Below are 24,344 nucleotides of genomic sequence, written 5' to 3'. Positions count from 1 at the left end.
AAAAAATTACAATCAATTCAAAACAAGCATTTGCCAAAAAAATTATTGGCTGTCATTGTATTTATCTGCACCCTAAAGGGGCACAGATTAATACATTAGCAGTCAATGGGCAATCACAAACATAAAAATAAATATATACAATGAAAAAAACTGAAAAAAAGAAATTTACATACATTCAATATTTCTCATACTTTTTAGAAGCCTTCACCCTCCGAATCCCGTTGTATCTGCAAACTCTCGTACCGTGATGTCATCACCTGCAATCCAACGCCATCCACCTTGAAGACCAGCATCAGGTAAAAAAAATCTTCTGTCATTTATTTCTATCACTGTCTTCCTCCTTCATCTGTCATTATTTTCTTCTTTTCTTTAATCTTCTTTCTTAATCTGTCAATCCAAAGTCCAGGATGTTGTCTTGTCAGCTTCTTGAGGTAAAATGAGACATACAAGCCTAATATAGGGCCTGTGACGTCACATTTTATGGTCCGATGGTACAGCACATTCAGACTTCCGCTTACAACTGCAGCACAAGATTGTTACTCCACCAACAGTTCTAAGCTAAAGTTGCACCCCTAACTATGCTTCCTAGTCTTCCTCTTCCCTACCCCATCCTTCTCATGCTCCACTTCCAGCACCTGGGCAATGCTCTTCCTTCTGTGACAACCTCCAGCAGCCCCCTTCTGTCAGAGGCTTTGTTGATGCCTAAACAAATAACAAATACGTACCGGCGCCTCAAAAAAGCCCAATAAATGTCCAAATGAACTGATAGATGGTATCGGGAACCTTGTTAGGAAGTTACTTTACACTATTGATTTTATTTAGTCACTAGAGGTCACATTATTTACTGTTATATAACGAAAGCGTTCCCAGCGCCTTCTTTTTTGTTGTTGTTTTGTTAATGCCTAGTCGAACCCTCCTATCTCACCCCTCCCTCCCCAGTCACCCACTCTCTCTCAGCATGTTTTCAACATAACCTATATTTGTATTTACAGTATTTTGAACCAGAGATAGGCATATAAAAAAACCCCCAGTGAAACCTTAAAATGTAGTTCTGGAAGCTCCCCCCCCACCCCTACACAGAAGCTATGCGATGGAGCACAGCAGCGCAACCACCCCTCCACTTACACAGTAGAAGCTCCTGTCTCTGTCATCATCAGCACTCCAGAAGAAGCCACTCAGCCTGCCTCCTCATTCTCCTTCTGCTGCCACTAAATTGAATTTCCTTGCCAGGGTCAATAATTGAGTTTTTTGTCTCTCTTCCTTGGGGTCCATATTATTGTAATTTCAGGTACCTTCTTTAGGAACTACTTTTCCCCATACCCCCCTCCCTACTCTTTACCTTCACTCAGCCTTAAAATTATTTAAAAGGGGGGTTCCCTCCCCACCATTTTCCTCCCTTCGAACAAGCTCTGCCCTCAGTCACCCTCCCTCCTGCCACGCTCCGGCCTTGACAATGCCCCTGCTACAAGAGGTATGGGCAGTTGACCCTCTAATAAAATCTGGGAATGTGAGCTGACCTCTCTTGCTCCCTTAAACCTGTCACCTGTAGTTTCCTCAATCGGACCTTCCAGAGCATCCATGGCAGATCTAATATCCAGCTCCTTCTCAGATCCAGAGGAAAGTTCTATCCATGCATCCATGCCACTCCTCCACTCAGTTCATCACAGTCCAATTTGTAACAGGAAAATCCCAAAACTCAAATCAGAATTAAATAAAAAGGGGCATATCACAATCCGCCATCGCCATGAAAGCAGATATATTTTGCTTGCCATTTCTCATTCATCCATGCTTGTCTCCAGCAAACTCTGCATTACCAGCTCATTGCTGGCCTTGCTTCATTCCTATCTGACATTCAAGGTAACCTCTCTCCCGATTCTCCCAAGGATTCCATATAGGCATTTCCACCATTCCAGCCTCTTACAAACCTCCTCTGTACCATCCACGAACCAGAAATAGTTGATCAATTCATCAATAAAGGACTATCCAAAGGTTATATCATCTGCCCTTTCTCTTCTCCACCATGCCCCTCCCGGAGAGTCAGACCAAAGTCAGTGTAGTATCCAGAAAGTTGTCCCTCAAGAAAATCGACCTTTAAGTTCCATTTTTCAAAATGGTTCCAGTGAGAGACCTAATTTACATGAGTCCCAAATGATATATAAATCCCCTCAAACCCACCTTGAAATAACTTGTAGAAAGACACGTGCACAAAAAGGAGCACACCTGCTTTCTCTTTCTCCCTCTTTCCCCCCTCTTCTCCCTCTCCATATTTCAGGGTCAGAAAGTTCTGCTGGAATTGAATGTTATGACACTCGCAAACTAATTTAATTTAAAAATGTAGCAATGGATTTTATGACATTCGTAAACAAATGTGCAATAGTGGTGGCCAGCAGTAAGCGTTTGAACAAAGGTAGGCAAATGTGCATTATTTAAACTGAGCAACCGATATTTGTGGCAGAAAGGAACTCACTAATTCCCAGCAAATTTGAATACAGTTGAAAAATGTGTCCATCTCTATTAAACACATCCTGCTGTCTTGTTGTAACCATCTATTGGATGACTTTCTCTTCATAGATGCTTTCATACATTCCTTCCTCCGGTTACTCTTAAAAAAGGATCCAAGTTATACAACAACCTTTTGGTCCCACTTTCCAAAGACAAGCTATTTGGCACAGTTACTTCCATTGAACGCAAATGATCATCCTGGACTTTATGGCAATGGAAGAAAGTCTACTGTACCTCTTGAAACCTTCCATCACATCTGGTTGAGTAATTTTCCTCAAGAAATTTCCAGTCTCTTTTAGGACACCTACATGTTGTGATGTGGATAATTCCTCAAGGGCACTCCCTATTCCCATATCCTTTCGTGCCTTTCTCATACTCTAGACACAATCCAATCTATCCATGTGGGCTCCCTTTATCAAACACTGTGATGGCTGCTCGCTATTTCCCCAGGAGCATACGCCCTCTTCTTATACAGCAAATATATACAGATGCTACCCCTTCACATTGCAACATCCGAAATACCTTGATTTCCACCAATTGGTTGCCTGATTTATTTTCCCTCTACGACTCCCATTAAACCTCAGCTCTATTTGAAATCTACCCCATTGTTGCCACGGCTTCTATGTGGGGTCATCTATGGAATCATTCCATGTCCAATTTTGTACAGACAACTGAGCAGCAAGAATCCTGGGAAACAGCACAGAAACCTCCAATAGTGTAGACAAAAAAATGGTTTTATTATACCAAAAGCAAATTAAAAGTACTGCACTCACCAAGAAACCTTGGTTCTGGGCATGAATAAAAATGCACTGGGGTTCAACATAATCCTCTTCCCCCTTCTCTCCAGGTTTGGTATGCGGCAGTAGGCCCTCAGCCTGTGGTCTCCTCCACATGGCGTCCCGTGTGTTCAAGGAGCGCATTGTGCTGAGCAATCAGACTGGTGACATCACTTGGGGCATGACAGGACACCAAGAAGTTGCAATCTGACTGTCCTACGCGTTTCGTGAGTGGTGGCTCACTTTCTCAGGGACGGGGGCTGTGCCTATTGCTCAAAATGAGGGTTAATATAGCCTTCAATTTCACTGCTGCCCATATTATATTATGCATATTGTATATTCAATTTACATTTTTTAGAAGTAATGAATGTTTATTAAATTAATCTACTTAAACTGTGAGATTAAATATCACATACACTTAATAGATGATAACCCTGAAAATAAGTTATAAATAAAGATATACACATTTTGAAAACTGTATTGGGGAGATTGGTATTAATATTACTACTAAGTACTAATTGTGACAAAGTGAATACTCCAAAGCAGAGAAATTTTAAAATGGAATATAGCAAGATTACTGGGTAAAATATTTTACTCAAAGTCGCGATACGGGAATTAATGTGACAGCTAATAATTTAGTTAATTACTAATATACTTACAGAACCCATGTTAGAAGTAACATTAACCCCTTTGATTCCTGTGGCTACCAAGGTGCACCACAGGCATCAGTGGGGTTAATACAGTTTGAAAAATACACTACTTACCCCCCTTGGCTAACTGTTAATTGCTAAGGTAACCAAGAGGTTAGCCCCTAGCACCTCTCCCCCCAGGGGCCTACCTACCCTCTCAGAGGCAAGTACCCGCATCACCCACCCTAAAAACCTTACACCGTAACAACCTTTATACTAATGGCCAATACCCCAATTAGCCATATATGGCTAATTGAGTTTTTATCCACTCTAAAAAGAAAAATTCCTAACACATACTAAAGCACACAATATTTTAAACATAAATCAATTGTCACTGTGGACACCCTTGCCCTCTCAATGGGGACCTAGATTGCCAATGTGGCAATCAATTGTAACCTGAAGTAAAACATGGCTTCACAACAAAATTAAACTACACTGCTTTACTAACTGCTATGGCAAGCAATGGGGTAACCCCTACCATCACCCTCCACCACAGGAGGCCTAACCACCCACCCCAGGGGGATCGGACAAAAAAAGGAGCTTATTTCCCCAAGCAGAATTCATATCCACTGCCTGACAATAGTGAACATAACAATGTTAGTCTTTTGTAAGATAATAGCTACCAATGACACGCATGTTTTAGGGCACATGGGAAGACATGTGTGTGACACACAACCCCTGAAAGATCAGAACCCAAAACAACCACACCATATATATGTGTCAACAGGAGTGCTACACACTACTGTACCTGCTAAAGATTTTTTGTAGGTACAGTAGTGTTAGGAGTTGCAAACGAGGGTATACTTAGGTGTGGTTTGCAAGCTTAAAATGCTTTGTCCAACAAATTAAACTTAATGACCCAGGAACAGGGCCCAACCTTGTTGTTGTGTGTAGATGATTGCTGGGGAGGTTGCAGAAGACTTTCGGGGGGTGCATACTGTAGGTGAGGCCTGCAATGTGCTTAGAGGTTGGAGAGACATGGTCAGCTGCCCTTGTCAGCAGCCCTATTTATTATCATAAAAAAGGGGGGGAAGGGAAACACAAATTGATTGTGCCCCTAAAAGAATTCACTAAACTGCACACCTACAACGTGTAAAAGTTAACTTTTAATATATTTACTTAAAACATATATTATCCAGCGAACCTACTGCAATTGTTACCATTGACAGGTAGTCAGTGTGATGAAAATTTTGTCCCTGAAGAAGCTCCTTTGCTGGAGGGAAACGCGCGTTGGACGCGCAATGTTGTCAGTCTCCTACTTGGAGCTGTTTTAATGTAGTGTTTGTAGTCTCCTGGTTCACTGTGTATAGATCTCATTATTTGGTCAGATAATTCTATCTCCACAGTCAGTGAGCTTGTTATCTCTGCTCTCCATGACATATGTGCTCACAGAGTTTAGGCTGTGAACTCACCAGTTATATTGCTGTGAATGTGAGTCCCATCTAGTGTTAACTTACCAGTATTTTTACTGGGAGTGTTAACGTTATCACTCTGAGTACTTGTACTTCATCACACTGACTACCTGTCAATGGTAACAATTGCAGTAGGTTCGCTGGATACTTACTCACTCAATCGCTCGCTGACTGGTATATATATATACACATACCATTGAGTTTCACAGCTGTTCCAGAGGGGTTTTATGCCCTGACTTATAGCATCTTGTGTCGTCTACTTCCCATCATCATTAGGTTGTACTGGGATAGTATAATTATACATTTGATGACATGGGTGCTTGTTATCATTGATTTAATCCATTTTTAAACTCACTTTACACAATTCTTTGGTAATATATGTTTTAAGTAAATATATTAAAAGTTAACTTTTACACGTTGTAGGTGTGCAGTTTAGTGAATTCTTTTAGGGGCACAATCAATTTGTGTTTCCCTTCCCCCCCTTTTTTCTGATTCACTTTCAGATCACAGTTTGCACCCACACTTTAATTACCTCACTATGTATTAATCATATCATTTAATTAGTATGGTCCTGTGATCACTCCCTATCCCCTCCCTGTTGTTTCTCTATTTATTATCATACCACAAATATACAACTTTCAAACACTGATTTGCTATAACTTAGGTCCTTCTGCTCCCTGTTCAATAGAGTGTGAAAAAAGACAATGCAGGGAGTTGAATTGAAAATGTGCATGCACCCTAACACCATCTTACACACTGCATGTTCCATATAAATCCTTTTTATCTATTTTATTGGGAATTCCTTTATCATGTCTCTCGTTCGTAATGTACCTTAATATAGAAAAACATAATTGCAATTCAAATCTCATGGGTCATGACAAGGAAAAGGCCTGGAATGTATAGGTGGCCTTAAGACAACAGTGAATCAAATGTAAAATTACAGTACACGATATAACAGAGTTATCCTACAAAAGGTACTCCTAATCTCTTGACACAAAACTCTGTAAATCTTCATTATAATATATCCTCAAATGCTTTAAGTGTGGCTGTTTCCTACGATGTCTTCTCTGGAGTCCAAAGGAGAAGGGTCATTACAGGAAGATCACAACCAATACTAAGTTGGAATAACTGTTCAATTCAAAAGTTTAAGTCGAGGCACACAGAGTCTGAACTGAAATACTCTGCTTTTGGAATTCTATCCTTGATCAAAAGAATATAAAATGACTGTACTTACCAATAGGTTGGGATGTTAGACTTAATTTTGTGTACCATCTCTTCTTTAGAATATTGAGCTGTTCTTTATCATGAATTGGGTAGATTTTGACAATGATTCCCCACTTCTGCAGAGAATCAACTAAAAAAAAACGACAGTCTTCATTAGTCTACACGATTGCTAAGAATAATTAGGACTAAAAATGAGATGCGCCCCGAAGAACTCAACGGCCCAGATCCACAAAGCTCCTGCTAAGAAATAGCTGTGACTGCTTTGTTCTATGCTATTCACAGCCATCTCTGTGGCCAAGGTTTGTCGTGGTCCTTTTTCCAGGAAAACCCTGGCTGCAGGGGGAATAGGAAGGGCTACATATGAACATTGAAACAAATGATACAAAGATATGCAATTTCAAAATCATTTATGAAATTAACTTTAAGTACCAAGCCTTTCTTGGCAGCCTCCTTGAGAATTAAAGCTGCAGACCAAGACATCCTACATGTATTTTTTTTTATTATAATAAATCAGTTCTGTACTATGAGAAAATACTTGTAGCATTTTAAAAATAAAAACTCTGAATTACATTTTTAATGTATTATAATGTAACAAACATTTTTGAAGTGAAACTTCTTTAGTGGCACCTCATCCCTAATGGGACAAAAATGGATTGTAGGGGCAGAAAATGAAACGGATGTGACGTCAAAGTTCTGACGTCACAGTGCTGGCAGATGAGGCCGGGCTGTGTTCTGGCAAATCACATGCGGTGGCGGCGGCGGCGATAGCCGCCGGCGCCGCTAGCCGCCGGCGCCGCTCCTAATAGGCACCGCTCCCTCCACACGGCCGATGACATATGCGGCGGCGGCGGCGATAGCCGCCGGCGCCGCTCCTAACGGCCACCATTCCAACCATTCCCCCCACACTGTTCCCCGCCCGCTGCCCGCGCCTGCTGACATCTAACTGCTGCCGCATCCCACACACAGCCGCTGACATGCGGCGGCGGCGCCGCTCTCCCTCACCCGCTCCTCCACACCGGCAGCCGTCCTCCTCAACGCATGCGCAGAGGCTCTGTCCATAGCCATGTTGTGGATGGCAGGTTTCGTGTGTGTGGTGTGGTTGGCAGAGGGCGCTGCTGCGAGGCAACCGGTGATTGGCTGTCACGTCCCGCCGCTGACGATTGGTTGAGGGGCTGTTAGTCAGTTAGGGGGTCCCTTAATTCCCCTCATCCGGCACGGGCTCTGCGGTGCTGCCCGCCGTGGAGTACGCTGCCGTGGTGGGATAGCTATCTGAGGCCGAGGCTCCACCCCCTGCCCTGTCGCTCCTGCTTTGGTAACGGGAGGAGGGGGTAACGGGACCACGTGTCGCCGGGGGGCTGGGAGTCCGCAGCTCCGTGTCCGCAGCTAAGCCGGGGGTAGTGGGAGTCGGGAGGAGGGGGGTAACGGGACCACCGTGTCGCCGGGGGGGGGGGGGGGGGGCTGGGAGTCCGCAGCTCCGTGTCCGCAGCTCCGCCTGGGGTAGTGGGAGGGGGGGAGGAGGAGGGGTGGGGGGCACAACACAACACAGAGAGACATTCACACAACACAGAGAGAGTGAGACACACACTGACTGACACATACACACACTGACTGACACTCACACACTGACTCACACTCACACACTGACTCACACTCACACACTGACTCACACACTCACACACTGACTCACACACGCGCACACACACACTGACTGACACACGCACACGCGCACACACACTGACTGACTGACACACGCGCACACACACACTGACTGACACACGCGCACACACACTGACTGACACACGCGCACACACACTGACTGACACACGCACACACATACACTGACTGACACACGTGCACACACGCGCACACACGCTGACTGAAACACGCGCACACACGCTGACTGACACACGCGCACACACGCACACACGCTGACTGACACACACACACGCACACACACTGACTGACACAAACACGAACACACACTGACTGGCACACACGCTGACTGACACACACGCTGACTGACACACACGCACAACGCTGACTTACACACACGCACGCTGACCGACACAGAGAGACATTCACACAACACAGAGAGAGAGACATACACTGACACACACACACACACACATACTGACTGACACACACGCGCACACTGACTGACACACATGCACACACTGACTGACACACATGCACACACTGACTGACACACATGCACACACTGACTGACACACGCACATACATACTCACTGACTGACACATACACTGACTGACACATGTGTGCCAAGCACGCGCGTTATAAGTCAATTTCTGCGACAAAAGTCAAAGAAGTTTCACTTACTATGCGCGTGCACAGCACACACAGCTTTTTTTGTTTCTATAGCAACCATTTACAAAGTTCCATACCCTTCCTCTTCTGAAACAGGCTCTGGCACACCCCTTTTTGAGCCCTACCCTCTCTCTAGCAGTGCACCAATTGTATCTAGTGACTGCCTGGTCACATGATCTTCCCCACAGAACTTTGCATCTTTGTCCTCTTCTGTTGCACTGGCAGCAATTTAGTGAACCCCCGAGCCAAATCTTCGCCGATCGATCACAGGAGAATAGATCGATCGACGACATAGCTAATTTCTTATCATTGTGTGGATTGTATTGATGCACATATTAAAGGGAAAAATAATTAAATAATTAAAAAATAAATAATTAAAACAGCAGTTTGGAAGGCTGCTTTAAGTCACGAGTCAATTTGTTTGCAGTAACACTGAGAACTGAGTGAGAGGAAAAGGGATACTGTAAACTGAGAAAGGTGCAAGTAAGATATCTAATATAGATAGGGGGCCTTCTGATTTTTCGTTTCACCTTTCATTGTTACTAAAATCAGTGGGGGGGTGGGCTTGGGGGGGTGGGCTTCCCCCTGTGAAACATAAGTAGCAAGAGATGCTGAGATTTTATTTACCTTCCTCTAAATAAATAACCATATACAGTAATATAAATATCTTACCTACTATAGAATGAACCAAACAATTGAACTTGCCTCTTACTGTTCCAGTAATGGCTTCATCTGCAGTCCCATGTTTTATAAACAAGACAGCTTTAATACCCATCTAGCTAGTTATACACACATATGACAAGTCTTGCCCCATATAACACCCCTTATGTTTCTTTATATTGATATCTCTGTGTAGTCGCTCCATTACAAACCATTCTTATAAGACATTTTTAGGTAGGTTGATGCTTATATGGATATACAGTTAGGTCCGGAAATAATTGGACACTGATAACAAGTTTTGTTATTTCGGCTGTGTACCAAAATAAATTGAAGTTACAGTTAAATAATGAATATGTGCTAAAAGTGCAGTCTTTAATTTGAGGGTATTCACATCCAAATTGGAGGAAGGGTTTAGGAATTACATCTCTTAAATATGTAGCCCCCTCTTTTTTAAGGGACCAAAAGAAATTGGACCATTGACTCAAAATGTTTCATGGACAGGTGTGGACTATTCCTTCGTTATTTCATCATCAATTAAGCAGGTAAAAGGTCTGGAGTTTATTCCAGGTGTGGCATTCGCATTTGGAAGCTGTTGCTGTGAACCCACAACATGCGGTCAAAGGAACTCTCAATGCAAGTGAAACAGGGCACCCTTAGGCTGCAAAAAAAATTAATCCATCAGAGAGAGAGAGCAGGAACATTAGGAGTGGCCAAATCAACAGTTTGGTACATTCTGAGAAAAAAAGAACGCACTGGTGAGCTCTGTAACAGAAAAAGTCCTGGACGTCCACAGAAGACAACAGTGGTGGATGATCGTAGGATCGTTTCCATGGTAAAGAAAAACCCCTTCACAACATCCAGCCAAGTGAAGAACACTCTCTAGGAGGTAGGCATATCATTATCAAAGTCTACCATAAAGAGAAGACTTCACGAGAGCAAATACAGAGGGTTCACCACAAGGTGCAAACCATTCATAAGCCTCAAGAATAGAAAGGCCAGATTAGACTTTGCCAGACTTTGCCAAACAATATCTAAAAAAGCCAGCCCAGTTCTGGAACAGCATTCTTTAGACAGATGAAACTAAGATCAACCTGTACCAGAATGATGGGAAGAAAAAAGTATGGAGAAGGCTTGGAACGGCTCATGATCCGAAGCATACCACATCATCTGTAAAACACAGTGGAGGCAGTCTGATGGCATGGGCATGCATGGCTTACAATGGCACTGGGTCACTAGTGTTTATTAATGATATGACAGAAGACAGAAGCAGCCGGATGAATTCTGAAGTGTATAGGGATATATTATCTGCTCAGATTCAGCCAAAATCACTGAGGGCGCTTCACTTTACAGATAGACAATGACCCAAAACATACTGTGAAAGCAACCCAGGAGTTTTTTAAGGCAAAGAAGTGGAATATTCTGCAATGGCCGAGTCAATCACCTGATCTCAACTCGATCGAGCATGCATTTCACTTGCTGAAGACAAAACTTAAGACAAAAAGACCCACAAACAAACAACAACTGAAGACAGCTGCAGTAAAGGCCTGGCAAAGCATCACAGAGGAGGAAACCCAGCGTTTCGTGATGTCCATGAGTTCCAGACTTCAAGCAGTCATTGCCTGCAAAGGATTCTCGACAAAGTATTAAAAATGAACATTTTATTTATGATTGTGTTAGTTTGTCCAATTATATTTGAGCCCCTGAAATAAGGGGACTGTGTATGAAAATGGTTGCGATTCCTAAACGTTTCATACAATATGTTTGTTCAACCCCTTGAATTAAAGCTGAAACTTCTATTGCATCTCGGTTGTTTCATTTTAAATCCATTGTGGTGGTGGACAGAGCCCAACATATGTTTCACCGTTGTGGCTTCATCGGGGGCCACAACGGTGAAACATATGTTGGGCAGGCCTTGCGCTACTACCAGGTGCGCTGGCTAGTTGGAGTGGTCTGGTGTCTATTTTCAGTTAGAGTGTTTCGGAGCCGTCGTCATGGGAAGCACAACACTCTGACTACTTCCTTTATAGTATGCAATTTGAGTGAAAGACACATACTTTGTGATCTTTAGAGGACTATTTATCTATTTGAGCATTTGGCGACCATTTGCTAAGCTGTTCTCCAGGACAGACCTACAGGCTCAGTTGTCTCTGAACCTGATGGTCTGGTAACACAGTGTATATATTTATATATCTGCCATTGGATGCTGTATCACTAGACTCCATCTACGTCTGTAGTTATACACACACAGAGCTAGCAATCCTCTCTATCACTCATCTATTTAGGAGTAGCCCTCTTACGATTTGCATTGTAATAGCTATTACCACTGCTAGTATAATTATATAGCAGTGGGATAATTAAGTATTAATAGCTATTCCTTATTTACATTGTCGTTCTGAATTATAGCACACAGACACTTCTTCCATACACAATATTTTTAATATAGCTAAGGGTGTTTCCTCTAGTGCGGCTAATTAGGGAGCTTTCTTTCCTTCTCTTGTTTATCATAAACATTCCAGGCCCTATCTATTGGGCTGGCTGGCTTTGTCCAGTTCCCAACCCCGAAATATATACCACAATAGTTCTGGAACAATATTGAAGTCCTTACTGTATCTTTGGTTGGGAATCACTGTACCTTTGTAGTCAGAGTCAGTCACCTACTACAGGCAGTAGCCACCTTATCAAGCTGGTTGTCAGCTGTCTCAGCTTACTTCCAGATTGCCCAAGTATTCTTACTGGGTTAACCTTCTGCGTGCTTGATGAAGGAGTCAGATGTATGTTTCCCAGGCATAATTATCAGTACAGGCAGTCCTCGTTTTACAACGCTTCGCTTTACAAAGAATGGCTTATCCAACGCTATGCAATGCATACCTATATTCATTTTTACAACGCCAAAATGGCTAATCCAACGCTCTTACGACGCTTTGCAACGTTGTGTATGTGTGTATATATATACACATTCACATAAACAACGTTGCAAAGCGTCCTAAGAGCGTATATATATATAATATTATACTATATAATATTATATTATACTATATAATATATTATTTATTATGTTATATTATATATATAATACAGTATATACACTATATAATGTGTGTGCTGCATATCTTATTGCCTGCATAAAATATTTGGTGTATTTTAGTGTTAAAAATGCCTTCAGAAACGGAACCTTTCATTTAAACAGTGTTCCTATGGGAAAACGTGTTTTGCTTTACAACGTTTCGCTTTACAACGCCATTTTGAGTAACGCATTGTGTCGGATAACCGAGGACTACCTGTATCTGACTTCACCCTGTCCCCGTAGGTATATGTTATTTATTGTTGACACTCGCTATTGTTTTCTTTGTCGTGTTTATCATAAAGTCATGTGTATGTTTCAGGTTTTTATGTTTATTGCTTTTTATGACAAGCCGAGCACCCCTCCAGTGAGCAACCGTGGAGAAGAAGGGGGAGGAGAAGGAGAGAGGGGGTGCTGCTCTGGCAGAAGGCACCAGCAGCAGGACACTCACAGCCATGTCCGCAGCTCCTCCGGGGGGGGGACTCAAACAGACCCTCCCTCGTGTCCGCAGCTCCGCTGGGGGTGGGGAGAGTCAGGAGAGAGGAGGGCAGGACACGGAGAATAACACACACACATACCGAGACACACTCACCACACACAGAAGGAGAGACACACACACAGAGACTGACACACACACACACACACCCACATGGAATTCAGTCACTAGAAATATAGAAGTGCAAATAGCTAAAACGCATTCTAAGTCAAATTTCTTTGCGTTTTGACACTAAAATTTTGTTTTGATTTTTAATTAAAAACCTCACCATTACAAATACAATTTCTGTGACAAAACAGTGACAAAAGACAAAGAAGTTTCACTTAAAATACGCGTGATTGGCACATACTATAGTGCCGACGAGTATTCTAAAACAAATCTGGGGCAATCACCAACAAGACCCAGGTACATGCTGGGTACAGGCTGCAACATTTCAGTGACATTTCTGCAGACAGACTAATGGCCCATCGGATTAACAGCGGGGGTCCCTGGCAGTCCCATTCAAACTGAATCGGACTGCCAGGGACCCCTGCTGTGTAAATCCGATGGGCCATTAGTCTCTGCAGAAATGTCAATGAAATGTTGCAGCATGTACCAAGCATGTACCCAGCATGTACCCGGGGCTTGTTGGTGATAGACCCAGATTTTCTAAGGCAAGTTTAAGGCAAGTTTTAGAATACTCGTCGGCGCACCTGTACACAATTTTTTTTGTAGTTTGCACTCTGATAGGGTATATATAGCTCACAGGATTGAGTGCTTGTTATCTTGGCAAAGGTTCGCATGCGGACCGGACTGTCCATCACTGCCAATACATTCACGTTTTTATTGTGAATGCCCGCTGCAGTGCCGCTTTATTCTCATCTCATAGCCAGACATATTACACAAAGAAATTACTATTATCGGACACATATTTATTTATTTTTTAAATGTTTTACTAGGAAGTAAAACGCTGTAATAGACTTTATTCCAAGAGGTATCAATAGACAAAGACGATGACCAAAACTAAGAGGGGAGGATAAAATCAGAAAAATTGTTGGAGCAAATGGATCAGCTTTGTCTGCGAAGCTTTGTCTGCGAAATTCTGCTCATGTGTTTTGTAAGTTTAACCGGCGTCCTCTGGGGAATGTCCCTGAAGAAGTGGGCAGGACTCATAAAACACTTCTGGAAATTTACAGACTACGCAGCACTTTGCACCAGCTCCTGGAAAAGGAAGTTAACACTTTTAACTAAAAGAACGGTATCTCCCTTTTAGCGTTCCTGTCTATTATTCTTAATCTTTCACTGTTCAGTCTCAATTGATTTATTTATTGCAAAGAAAATCCAGCAGAATTATACCACTTTTCTGTAACCATGAGTAAAACATGTTACTGCTTCAAGGAAGCGCAACTCAATTATTACATGTTACTCAAAGACTTTCCCCATGGCATCCACAGCAGGAGAGAGACCATTTATATTAGTGTAATGCAAAAGCTATGGAAACCTTACCAATATGTTGGCCCGGGTGTAGCCTCTGCTCAGGGTGTCCTGGGAGGCCAGTCTCTTGTAGCACCGTTGCACTTTCCACTTCATGTTTTATCAAGAACTGCTGCTCTGATAACGTCAGAAAGAGGTCTTTATTATCTATTGAAAAGATTCAAGATTGTTAAATATTTTAGGAGTCTGACTACACAATAAAATTCACCATACAAAATACGGGTCTGTTCACTTTAACAGATACTGCATCCAGTACTGAATGCCTCTCTGGAATATCATCCTGGATGGCCATCCGCCGACTGAAACTTAACATGGCAAAAACAGAGCTCCTTATACTACCTCCCAAACCTGGCCCTACTACATCCTTCCACATTGCTATTGGAAATACGATCATTCACCCAGTAGCCCAAGCACGCTGCCTAGGGGTCACACTTGATTCCTCTCTCTCATTCTCCTCTCATATTCAAAACGTTTCTAAAACTTGTCGCTTTTTCCTCCGCAATATCACAAAGATACGCCCTTTCCTCAGTTACTCAACTGCTAAAACTCTGACTCAGGCCCTCATTCTCTCACGTCTCGATTACTGCAACCTCCTGCTGTCCGGCCTTCCTACCTCTCACCTGTCTCCCCTACAATCTATCCTAAACACTGCTGCCAGAATCACTCTACTCTTTCCTAAATCTGTCTCAGCGTCTCCCCTGCTGAAATCCCTCTCCTGGCTTCCGATTAAGGGGCCTATGCAGAGAGCAGCGAATTTTAAAATTGGCGAATTTATTAAAAAGTAGCTTTTTTGGAGAGTTTTAATCTCCATATGCAGAGAAGTGCGAATTCTGCTATGTTTAACATGGATGCGTGTGGCGAGTTTAAATTGGCGAGATGCGCGCTTCAGAAATGTGTTAAAACAAATTCGCGCCTTTTTTTTTCCCTTTGCAATGGCCGCGAGCGGCAGTTTTTTCTGGCGAGGCAAAACGGAGACAATCGCGCCATTTTATTGGCGCGAACAGCCGCTAGATGCCGTTCGCGCCTCTCTGCATACGGATATTTTTAAAACTGGCGAGATTGAGGTTCTCGCCAGCCGCGAGGCGAGTTTTACAAATAGAAAAGAAAAATTGGCGCGTTTTTCGGAACTCGCCATTTTCTGCTGCTTTCTGCGCGATTTTCTCCAAAAAATGGCGAATTTCGAAATAGCGCTGCTCTCTGCATAGGCCCCTAAATCGCGTATCTCACACTCAATTCTACTGCTCACTTTTAAAGCTTTACATTCTTCTGCCCCTCATTACATCTCAGCCCTAATTTCTCGCTATGCACCATCACGACTCTTGCGTTCTTCTCAAGGATGTCTTCTTTCTACCCCCTTTGTATCTAAAGCTCTCTCCCGCCTTAAACCTTTCTCACTTTCTGCCCCACACCTCTGGAATGCTCTTCCCCTCAATACCCGACTAGCCCCCTCGCTATCCACCTTTAAGACCCACCTTAAGACACATCTGCTTAAAGAAGCATATGAGTAGCACTGGATAATCATGGACACATGACACAAAGCTTGGCCTCCTGCAGACGCACTTACTAGTATTCCCTCCTACTGTCTCTGTACGTTCTCCCTACCTACCAATTAGATTGTAAGCTCCTCGGAGCAGGGACTCCTTCCTTAATGTTACTTTTACAGTATGTCTGAAGCACTTATTCCCATGATGTGTTATTTATATTTGTTATTTATATGACATGTATTACTACTGTGAAGCGCTATGTACATTTTATGGCGCTATACAAATAAAGACATACATACATCCAATATAAGGATAAAGAAGAATAGAATTTACTTTTATTGGTCAATGTCTAAGTAGCTTTCGAACTAATTATATTATTTTTTCTGTAAAGTAAGAGAATATTTATTGAACAAAAGTTTCTTACCGGAGTTTAGAAAGTTACTTCTGTGATGATAGGAAAATGCCCGCATTGAACCTTGACGATCCGGTTTGGCCAAGCCCAGAAGTTCTGTCGCCTGCAGCAGTGAGCAAAGAGTAGCGGAGAGAAGGAGTAAGTTGCCCTCATCATCTTCACCAGGGTGCACTAAAATATGTGCCCCTAAAGGAGTCAAAATAAAGCAAATGTATCAATGTTGTGATGATTGTCGTGCTGCCATGCAAGGCCTTATTGTTACTCTAGCCCAGTGGTGCACAAACACACACTACCCCCTTCCCCCCCCCCAAACACACACAATTTAGGTTTGATTACTGTCTCTTAAGGAGAATATATGACAGTATTTTCTCTTTAAACTTTAAAAAGTCTTCAATACAGTGTAGGGTCAGAGCAGTGATACAACAATGTTACCTCCATCTTTCTTTGGTGCCTCCAGAATGGATATTAACCATTTCTTTGTCTCGGGTTTGATGTCGTCTCTGAGCTGCATTGCAGCGAGTGTTTGTACAGAGGGCAGTGTGCAGCACTTGCAGTGAGCTACCGTCCACGACCCCATGCTGCTTTCCTACAACTTGTAACTCTGCAACAAAATAATCATTGTACTGAAGCAATGATACATTGCATATACTTTACCAAAATATTATAAGCCATATGTATCAAAAGTGGTGAAAGATACCACCATATATATCAAAGACAAAAAATTATATGGTAATCAATGGGATTTTCTCTTTGATAAATTGTTTTGCGACACTTTTGAGTTTAAACAGATAATGCCACCAACGGGGTTTATATACTAATTTCTTCCGGCTTCCAAACTGGGAAAAACCCAGTGCAAATGGATTGGATCAGATTCATAGTTACATAGTAGATGAGGTTGAAAAAAGACATATGTCCATCAAGTTCAACCTATGATACTTATTTCTATATTTGTACTTACAGTAGTTTGATACAGAGGAAGGCAAACAAAAACCCCCAGTTCATTCATTAAAGAGAAAACTCCAATTGATTCCAATGGAATAACTTTTCTTTGATGTGTAGAATGCTGTATTTGTACTGGCTGTGATCTACTTTTGCAGCTGGGAGACTAAATAATAGACCAGAAGAGTCTGCTGTGTGAAATTATCATTACAATAAAATCAAAACAAACACCAATGTACAATGTGATGCACGGTGATATTTTACAAATGGCAAAGGAAAAACTCAGGTTTGCAATTACATATGATTTATAAGCAGGGCCGCCAACAGGGGGGGTCTTCCGGGGTTGGCGTCCCGGGACCCGTGAGTTAGGGGTCCCAGCTGCCCGGGCCCACTGCGCGGCCATGCCCCTTGACAAATCCCGTCGCCCGGTCACCACAGGGCGACAAGATTTTGCGTGTTCGCGATCCGCCAAGCAGCACATGCTTTTCTCTCCCAATAAAAAAATAAAATAAAAAATTCCCCCACCTGATTGGTTGGCACGCTGCCAGGATTTATTTTTTGGGCCCGCACCAAGCTCTATACAAACTTGCAAAGCGAAGCCCGCCTTTTCTTTTGGATCCTGCATGGTACGGTAAGTACTTCTCCATGCCTCACTTGCCTCTATGCCCCCCGTAGCTGCGATTGCTCTAATTGCCACCCTTGCTCCGTTTGCCCACCCGCTCCGATGCCCCTTCTCCAATTGGCCCACCTTGCTCCGATTGGCCCCCCATGTGCCTGTGTGTCCGCCAGTGTGTGTGTGTGTCAGTGTGTGTGAGTGTCAGTGTGTGTGTGAATGAACACAAACGCCAATCCACAGTCAGTCATAGTCACTCACCCAAGTGTCACCCACCCACCCAGTCAGTCACCCAACATGTCAGTCACCCACCCACGTGTCAGTCAGTCACCCACCCACCCACCCAAGAGTCACCCACCCGAGTCAGTCACCCACCCACCCCAACCCCTGTCTCTCTCTCTGTCTGTCTGTTTCTGTCTTATCTTAACTGCCCTATACCTACACCAAATTAACCTATACTGCTTTCTTCCAGGTCTGACACTCAAGCTTCACACGGGAGACATCGGAATCCCCCCTAACCCAGAACTCCCCTCCAGTATATAACATATGGGAGTGAGGGTACCTGAACATTGAGGGACTGTGGATCAGGCAAGATCCCAGATGGGATTGCTGCCTTAGAAATTGTGAAGTGGGGGCATCCTGACAATGGTTAAGGGGTTCAGGAAACTAGTCATTCATATCTGGCTTTTTTGTTCCGATTAGTGAGGTCATCCGACACACACACACACACACACACACACACACACACACACACACACACACACACACACACACACACACACACACACACACACACACACACACCTATGTAACAAGGACTAATTGTAGTAAAGTACAAATGTAATACAATAAATAAACTGTTAAGTAATAAACAAATCTTGTTATTAGTTCTTACTATGAATTTATTAAATTTCTTTTTTAAAGGACGGATTTTTTGGTTCGGTGAGTAGATTTTTGGTTGGTTTGTCAAGCACTGCTTATTTGTACTGTCATATTTTTGTATCTGTATTACCCTGTACTGTTGTGTGTGTGTGTACAGTATTTACAGTTGTGTGTTGTGTCCCTGTTTGTGTTGTGCCACTGACTGAGTTTCCCCCACCAGCCCTAACTGAGCCTACCAGCAGCATACCAGCTGCGGGACTTCCCACGTGCTATACCATGGGCCCCTCCATAACCAACACCCCCCCCCCTCCCCACCTGTCCCTAACCGAGCAGGCAACCAAACCGCCCCCCACCCCCGTGTCCTACCTTCCCAGCATTTTACCCTGTCCACCTCGGGCTCTCTGGAGCAGGTTCCGCCTCTGCTACCGCCTGGTACAGCAGGCTGCAGGCCCCCCACGTATCTAACAAAGTAGATCATCCAACTTACCCCCTCCCCCCCCCTCTAGGCTACCGGCACACACAGGAACAGGCTGCGCTCCCCCCCCCACGTGCAATGCCCGCGGCATCAGGCCCCGGCCCTACCTTCCCAGTTCCTCCTCTGCTGCCGCCCGGTACAGCAGACTGCAGTCCCCCACGTGCCTTCCCTCCCCCCTCCAAATCCTCCCGCCGGGCCCTAACAAAGTTGATCATCCATCTCCCCCCCACCCCTCTCCCCCGGCCCTGCTAGACCCCAAACGCGCCCACCCCCCCTCCCAGTTAAATCTCCTTTCCTCCAACCTAAAGGAATGCCCCGAGTCATTTGTACTGCCCTTGCGATAAATAGTTCTTTTGAAAGCTCCTTGTATTGTTCCTGAATATATTTGTATATAGTTATCATATCCCCTCTTAGACGCATCTTTTCTAATGTAAATAAATCTAACTTAGCTAGCCTCTCCTCATAAGATAGATTGTCCATCCCCTTTATTAATTTGGTGGCTCTTCTCTGCACTCTCTCTAGTTCCATAATGTCTTTTCTAAGGAGTGGTGCCCACAATTATACTCCATACTCAAGTTGTGGTCTTACTAATGCTTTGTAAAGGGGCATAATGATGTTTACTTCCCTTCCATCCATTGCCCGTTTAATGCAAGATAAGATCGGGTTTGCCTTTGCAGCTACTGCATGTCTTTGGGCACTATTGCTAAGCCTGCTGTCTACAAACACTCCTAAATCCTTCTCCATCAAGGATTCCCCCAATTTATCCCCATTAAATGTGTAAGTCACCAGTTTATACTTGCATCCCAAATGTATAACCTTACATTTATCTGTATTAAACCTCATCTGACATTTACCTGCCCACGTTTCCAGTCTCTCCAAGTCCTTCTGGAGAGAAATTACATCCTGCTCTGATTCTACTACCTTACACAATTTAGTATCATCAGCAAAGATGGAGACTTTGCTCTCGATGCCAACCTCAAGGTCATTAATAAACAAGTTAAAAAGCAGGGGTCCCAGTACCGATCCCTGAGGTACTCCACTCACAACTTTAGCCCAACCTGAAAAAGTTCCATTTATGACAACCCTCTGTGGTCTATCCTTCAACCAGTTTTCAATCCAGGTGAATACATTATAACTGAGTCCAATTTTCTTTATTTTGTATACCAACCTCCTCTTGTGTGGAACCGTATCAAAAGCATTTGCAAAATCTAAGTAGACCACATCAACTGCATTAGTTTGGCATGATCTATCCTTCATAAATCCATGCTGACTATTACTAATGATTTTGTTTTCCATGAGGTATTCCTGAATATTATCCTGTATTAAACCTTCAAGTAGTTTCCCCACTATTGAAGTCAGGCTTACAGGTCTGTAATTGCTCGGTTCTGATCTATCTCCCTTTTTAAATATAGGCACCACAACTGCTTTACGCCAATCTTGTGGTACTGAGCCTGTGGAAATGGAGTCCTTGAATATTAAATATAATGGTTTGGCTAGGCTATTACTGAGCTTAACTCCTTGAGAACTCTTGGATGTATGCCATCGGGGCCAGGTGCCTTATTTACATACTTAAATTGTTTCAAGTCGCTTATGAACTGCTTCCTCAGTTAACCAATTGTTCATTAATATGGAGGTTGTGGCTTCCTCCTGCGGCACTACTATTGCAATTGATTCTTCCCTGGTAAACACAGAGGCAAATAATTTGTTTAATACCTCTGCTTTTTCCTTATCTCCAATAATCTGCCTACCCATCTCACACTGAAAGGGTCCTATAGTTTCTTTTCTTATTTTTTTGTTATTAAGGTACTTAAAGAACTTTTTAGGGTTGACCTTACTTTCTATTGCAATCCTTTTTTTATTATCCATTTTTGCTCATTTGATTGCCCTTTTGCAATTTTTGTTACATTGCTTACAATTCTGATACGATGTCTCTGTCCCTTCTGACTTAAAGAATCTAAACGCCTTCCTCTTCTTGTCCATTTCCTCCCCTACCTGTTTATTTAGCCACATTGGTTTTGACTTATTTCTTTTGTACTTATTACCCATGTATACTGTACACTGATAAGTGTGCTTTTCTAACAATGTTTTAAACAAGAGAAAAAATGAGAGTGAGACACCTCAAGCGATGCTATCCAAAGGCAGATACTAATGTTAGTATTCTTGAAATATTAAATCCCGACGGTAAGAATAACAAGTCACAGAAACCTTTACAAATGATTGAATCTTTGTTTCTTATGTCAGAGTACACTGGACCACAGGTTCAACTGGCCTATTCCCAAAGGCACCATTTATGTTAACCTGTACTATACTATGTGGGCTAGTGTTAGAGAAATTAACATAGGTGAGTAACTGGAATAAATATGTACTCACTCAGTAGAAGGTCTTTGTTTAAACCGTCAGCGTGCTCCAGTTTTTGAGAGTATCCATGTGAACATGGTGTGTATTGGATAAAGCGCACGTCAAGCGAAACGTGTCAGAGGCGTCTCATCTCCTTGCTTTTTTTATGTGCCGTAAATAAAAGATTTTTTTTTGTACCTGTTTGGAGCAGTCCAGCTACTACTTTTTTTCCCAAAGCTTGTGCATCGTCTTACACATCTTGTTAACAATGTTTTAAAGACTGCCCAATTATCTTCTACATTTTTCCCTGCAAAAACACCATCCCAGTGTATTAGTTGTAGATTAGCCCTCAGTTTATTAAAATCTGCTTTTCTAAAGTTTAAGGTCTTTGTTGAACCCAAGTAATCTGTTTTTTGATCATTTATTTCAAATGAGACCATGTTATGGTCATAGTTACCCAAATGTTCCAGGACTTGAATATTTGTTATTACTTCTACACTGTTTGATATTGCCAAATCCAGTATCCAGTATTGCCCCTCTCCTGTTTGGTTCCATAAACAAACAACCAATCTGATTGGTTAATGTACCGTGTGTCCCAGAGACACACGTATTCTGTGATGGCCCAAGTCCTTATAAAAAGGCTGGACCCTTGCAGAAGACTGGAAATCATCAACAGGGCCACATCTGGTGTTGAAGAATACAGATGAAGACGACAGCTTTTAAGAAGAAGAAAGAGAAGAAATACTCACCATAGAAGATTCTGCATGCACCAGAGGATCGAGTGCTTCAGGTCAAGTTGATGATCCCACGTTGCAGGACATGGATAACCTTGGATAAAAAATAGGCCATCAGGCATTGGATTGCTTTTTCTGGGGGGTTTTTTCTGGTTGGGCATCGGCCCTTTATTGAATTGGTTCCTGGGGGCTTCCGCCCTGAAGATGAGGTAACCCCATTTTTATTACAGATCACCATTGATTGCCAAAGGGGGCCTAGATAGCAACAGTGACAATCAATAGGTTTATGTTTTACATTTTATTTTATTACGTAATGTATTTTAAAATAGTTTTTTTTATATATTCTTTTAATACATATAGTTTGGGGGTTGGGGCGGGGGGGTGGTTAAACTGCAAAATACTTATATACCCAATTTGGCTAATAGTGCTTTTGGACTTTAGTCTGGGGGGTATCTATGTATGTCTTTATTTATATAGCGCCATTAATGTACATAGCGCTTCACAGCAGTAATACACGTGACAATCATAAGTAATAAATAACACATAATGGGAAGAAGCGCTTCAGACATAAAAGTAACATTTAGGAAAAGGAGTCCATGCTCCAAAGAGCTTACAATCTAATTGGTGGGTAGGAAGAACATACAGAGACAGTAGGAAGGTGTTCTGGTAAATGCGTCTGCAGGGGCCAAGGTTTATGTGAGAGGAGTATAGTATCAGCCACAGAGCTACTCATAAGCTTTGTTAAGCAGATGTGTTTTAAGGTGGGTCTTAAAGGTGGATAGAGAGGGTGCTAGTCGGATATTGAGGGGAGGGGCATTACAGAGGTGTGGTGCAGTCAGTGAGAAAGGTTTAAGGCGGGAGAGGGCTTTAGAAACAAAGGTGGTAGAGAGAAGACATCCTTCAGCAGAATGCAAGAGTCGACATGGTGCATAGTCAGAAATTAGGGCTGAGATGTAAGGAGAGGGATTTCAGCAGAGGCGCTGAGACAGATTTAGGAAAGAGTAACGTGATTCTGGCAGCAGCGTTTAGGATAGATTGTAGCGGAGACAGGCGAGAGGCAGGAGGGGTTAGTTTTGTTGGAGGGAAAGTGGGGGTGATAGAGGTGGGTGATGGGGTGTAGTTGCCCCAGAGAGAGGGGTAGGCCCTTGGGGGGTATGGAGGGAGTGGTGGTAGGGGTTGACACCTTGTTGGCCTTAGCAATTAGTGACTAGTAAAGCATTGCTTCACTAACGTAGGGTGAAGGGGAGGGGGGGGTAGGTAGTGTAGGTTTTTTGCGTATTAACCCTTTTGATGCCTGTGGTATATACTTTGCTAGCTACAGTCAAAGGTGTTAATGTTATTCCTACCATAGGTTTCTGTAATAATTAAACAGAAGCCTATGGTAGAAATATTAGTCATGCGATCACAATACGTTATTAACGGTCGCGTTAACTCCTGCATCGCGACTCCTGGTAAAATATCGCACCCAGTAAATTATTACCGCAATCTTGTTGACTTCGGTCATAAAATTGTGGTAATAAGAAGTGATCACATGTTTTACTGTGTGTGATATTACAGTAACTCCACTTTAACTAAGTTTGTTGTATCCAGGCCTATGTATTGTACATTATGTAGTTATATTTTAATTAACTAATTTGTCTACAATTATTTTGATATATGTATTGCATTTCTGAGAAATCTCAATATTATACCATGGTGTGGCCTATTCCAGCCCTGAATGGCCACCAGCAGTTCTGACTGAGCCACTGATTGAGCCACCTTTGCTGAAGCAGGGACATCCTGAAAACCTGAACTGCAAGGTTTTGAAAGCTCTATACAGGCATACACCGCATTAACGTACGCAATGGGA

The 24,344-nt window shown here is 42.8% G+C and overlaps 1 protein-coding gene across 6 annotated transcripts in view; it reads right to left on the bottom strand.

Moving 5' to 3' along the window:
- The window catches only part of LOC142470139 (anoctamin-10-like), an 80,223-nt gene that overhangs the window by 42,249 nt on the left and 13,630 nt on the right, over positions 1 to 24,344 (bottom strand). For all 6 annotated transcript variants that reach the window (XR_012789180.1, XM_075577094.1, XM_075577093.1 and 3 more), the window contains 5 exons: positions 22,511 to 22,589; positions 16,948 to 17,116; positions 16,528 to 16,701; positions 14,632 to 14,766; positions 6,614 to 6,733 (listed from right to left, as the gene is read on the bottom strand). Coding sequence is in view for 5 of the 6 variants with exons in the window: in XM_075577094.1 (XP_075433209.1) it covers positions 6,614 to 6,733; positions 14,632 to 14,766; positions 16,528 to 16,701; positions 16,948 to 17,092 (574 nt within the window). In the remaining variant the exon portion in view is untranslated. The remainder of the gene's footprint in view (positions 1 to 6,613; positions 6,734 to 14,631; positions 14,767 to 16,527; positions 16,702 to 16,947; positions 17,117 to 22,510; positions 22,590 to 24,344) is intronic.

Source organism: Ascaphus truei, chromosome 19, assembly GCF_040206685.1.
Source record: "Ascaphus truei isolate aAscTru1 chromosome 19, aAscTru1.hap1, whole genome shotgun sequence".
NCBI classification, from domain to species: domain Eukaryota; kingdom Metazoa; phylum Chordata; class Amphibia; order Anura; family Ascaphidae; genus Ascaphus; species Ascaphus truei.
This window is presented reverse-complemented; position numbering and strand designations above follow the sequence as displayed.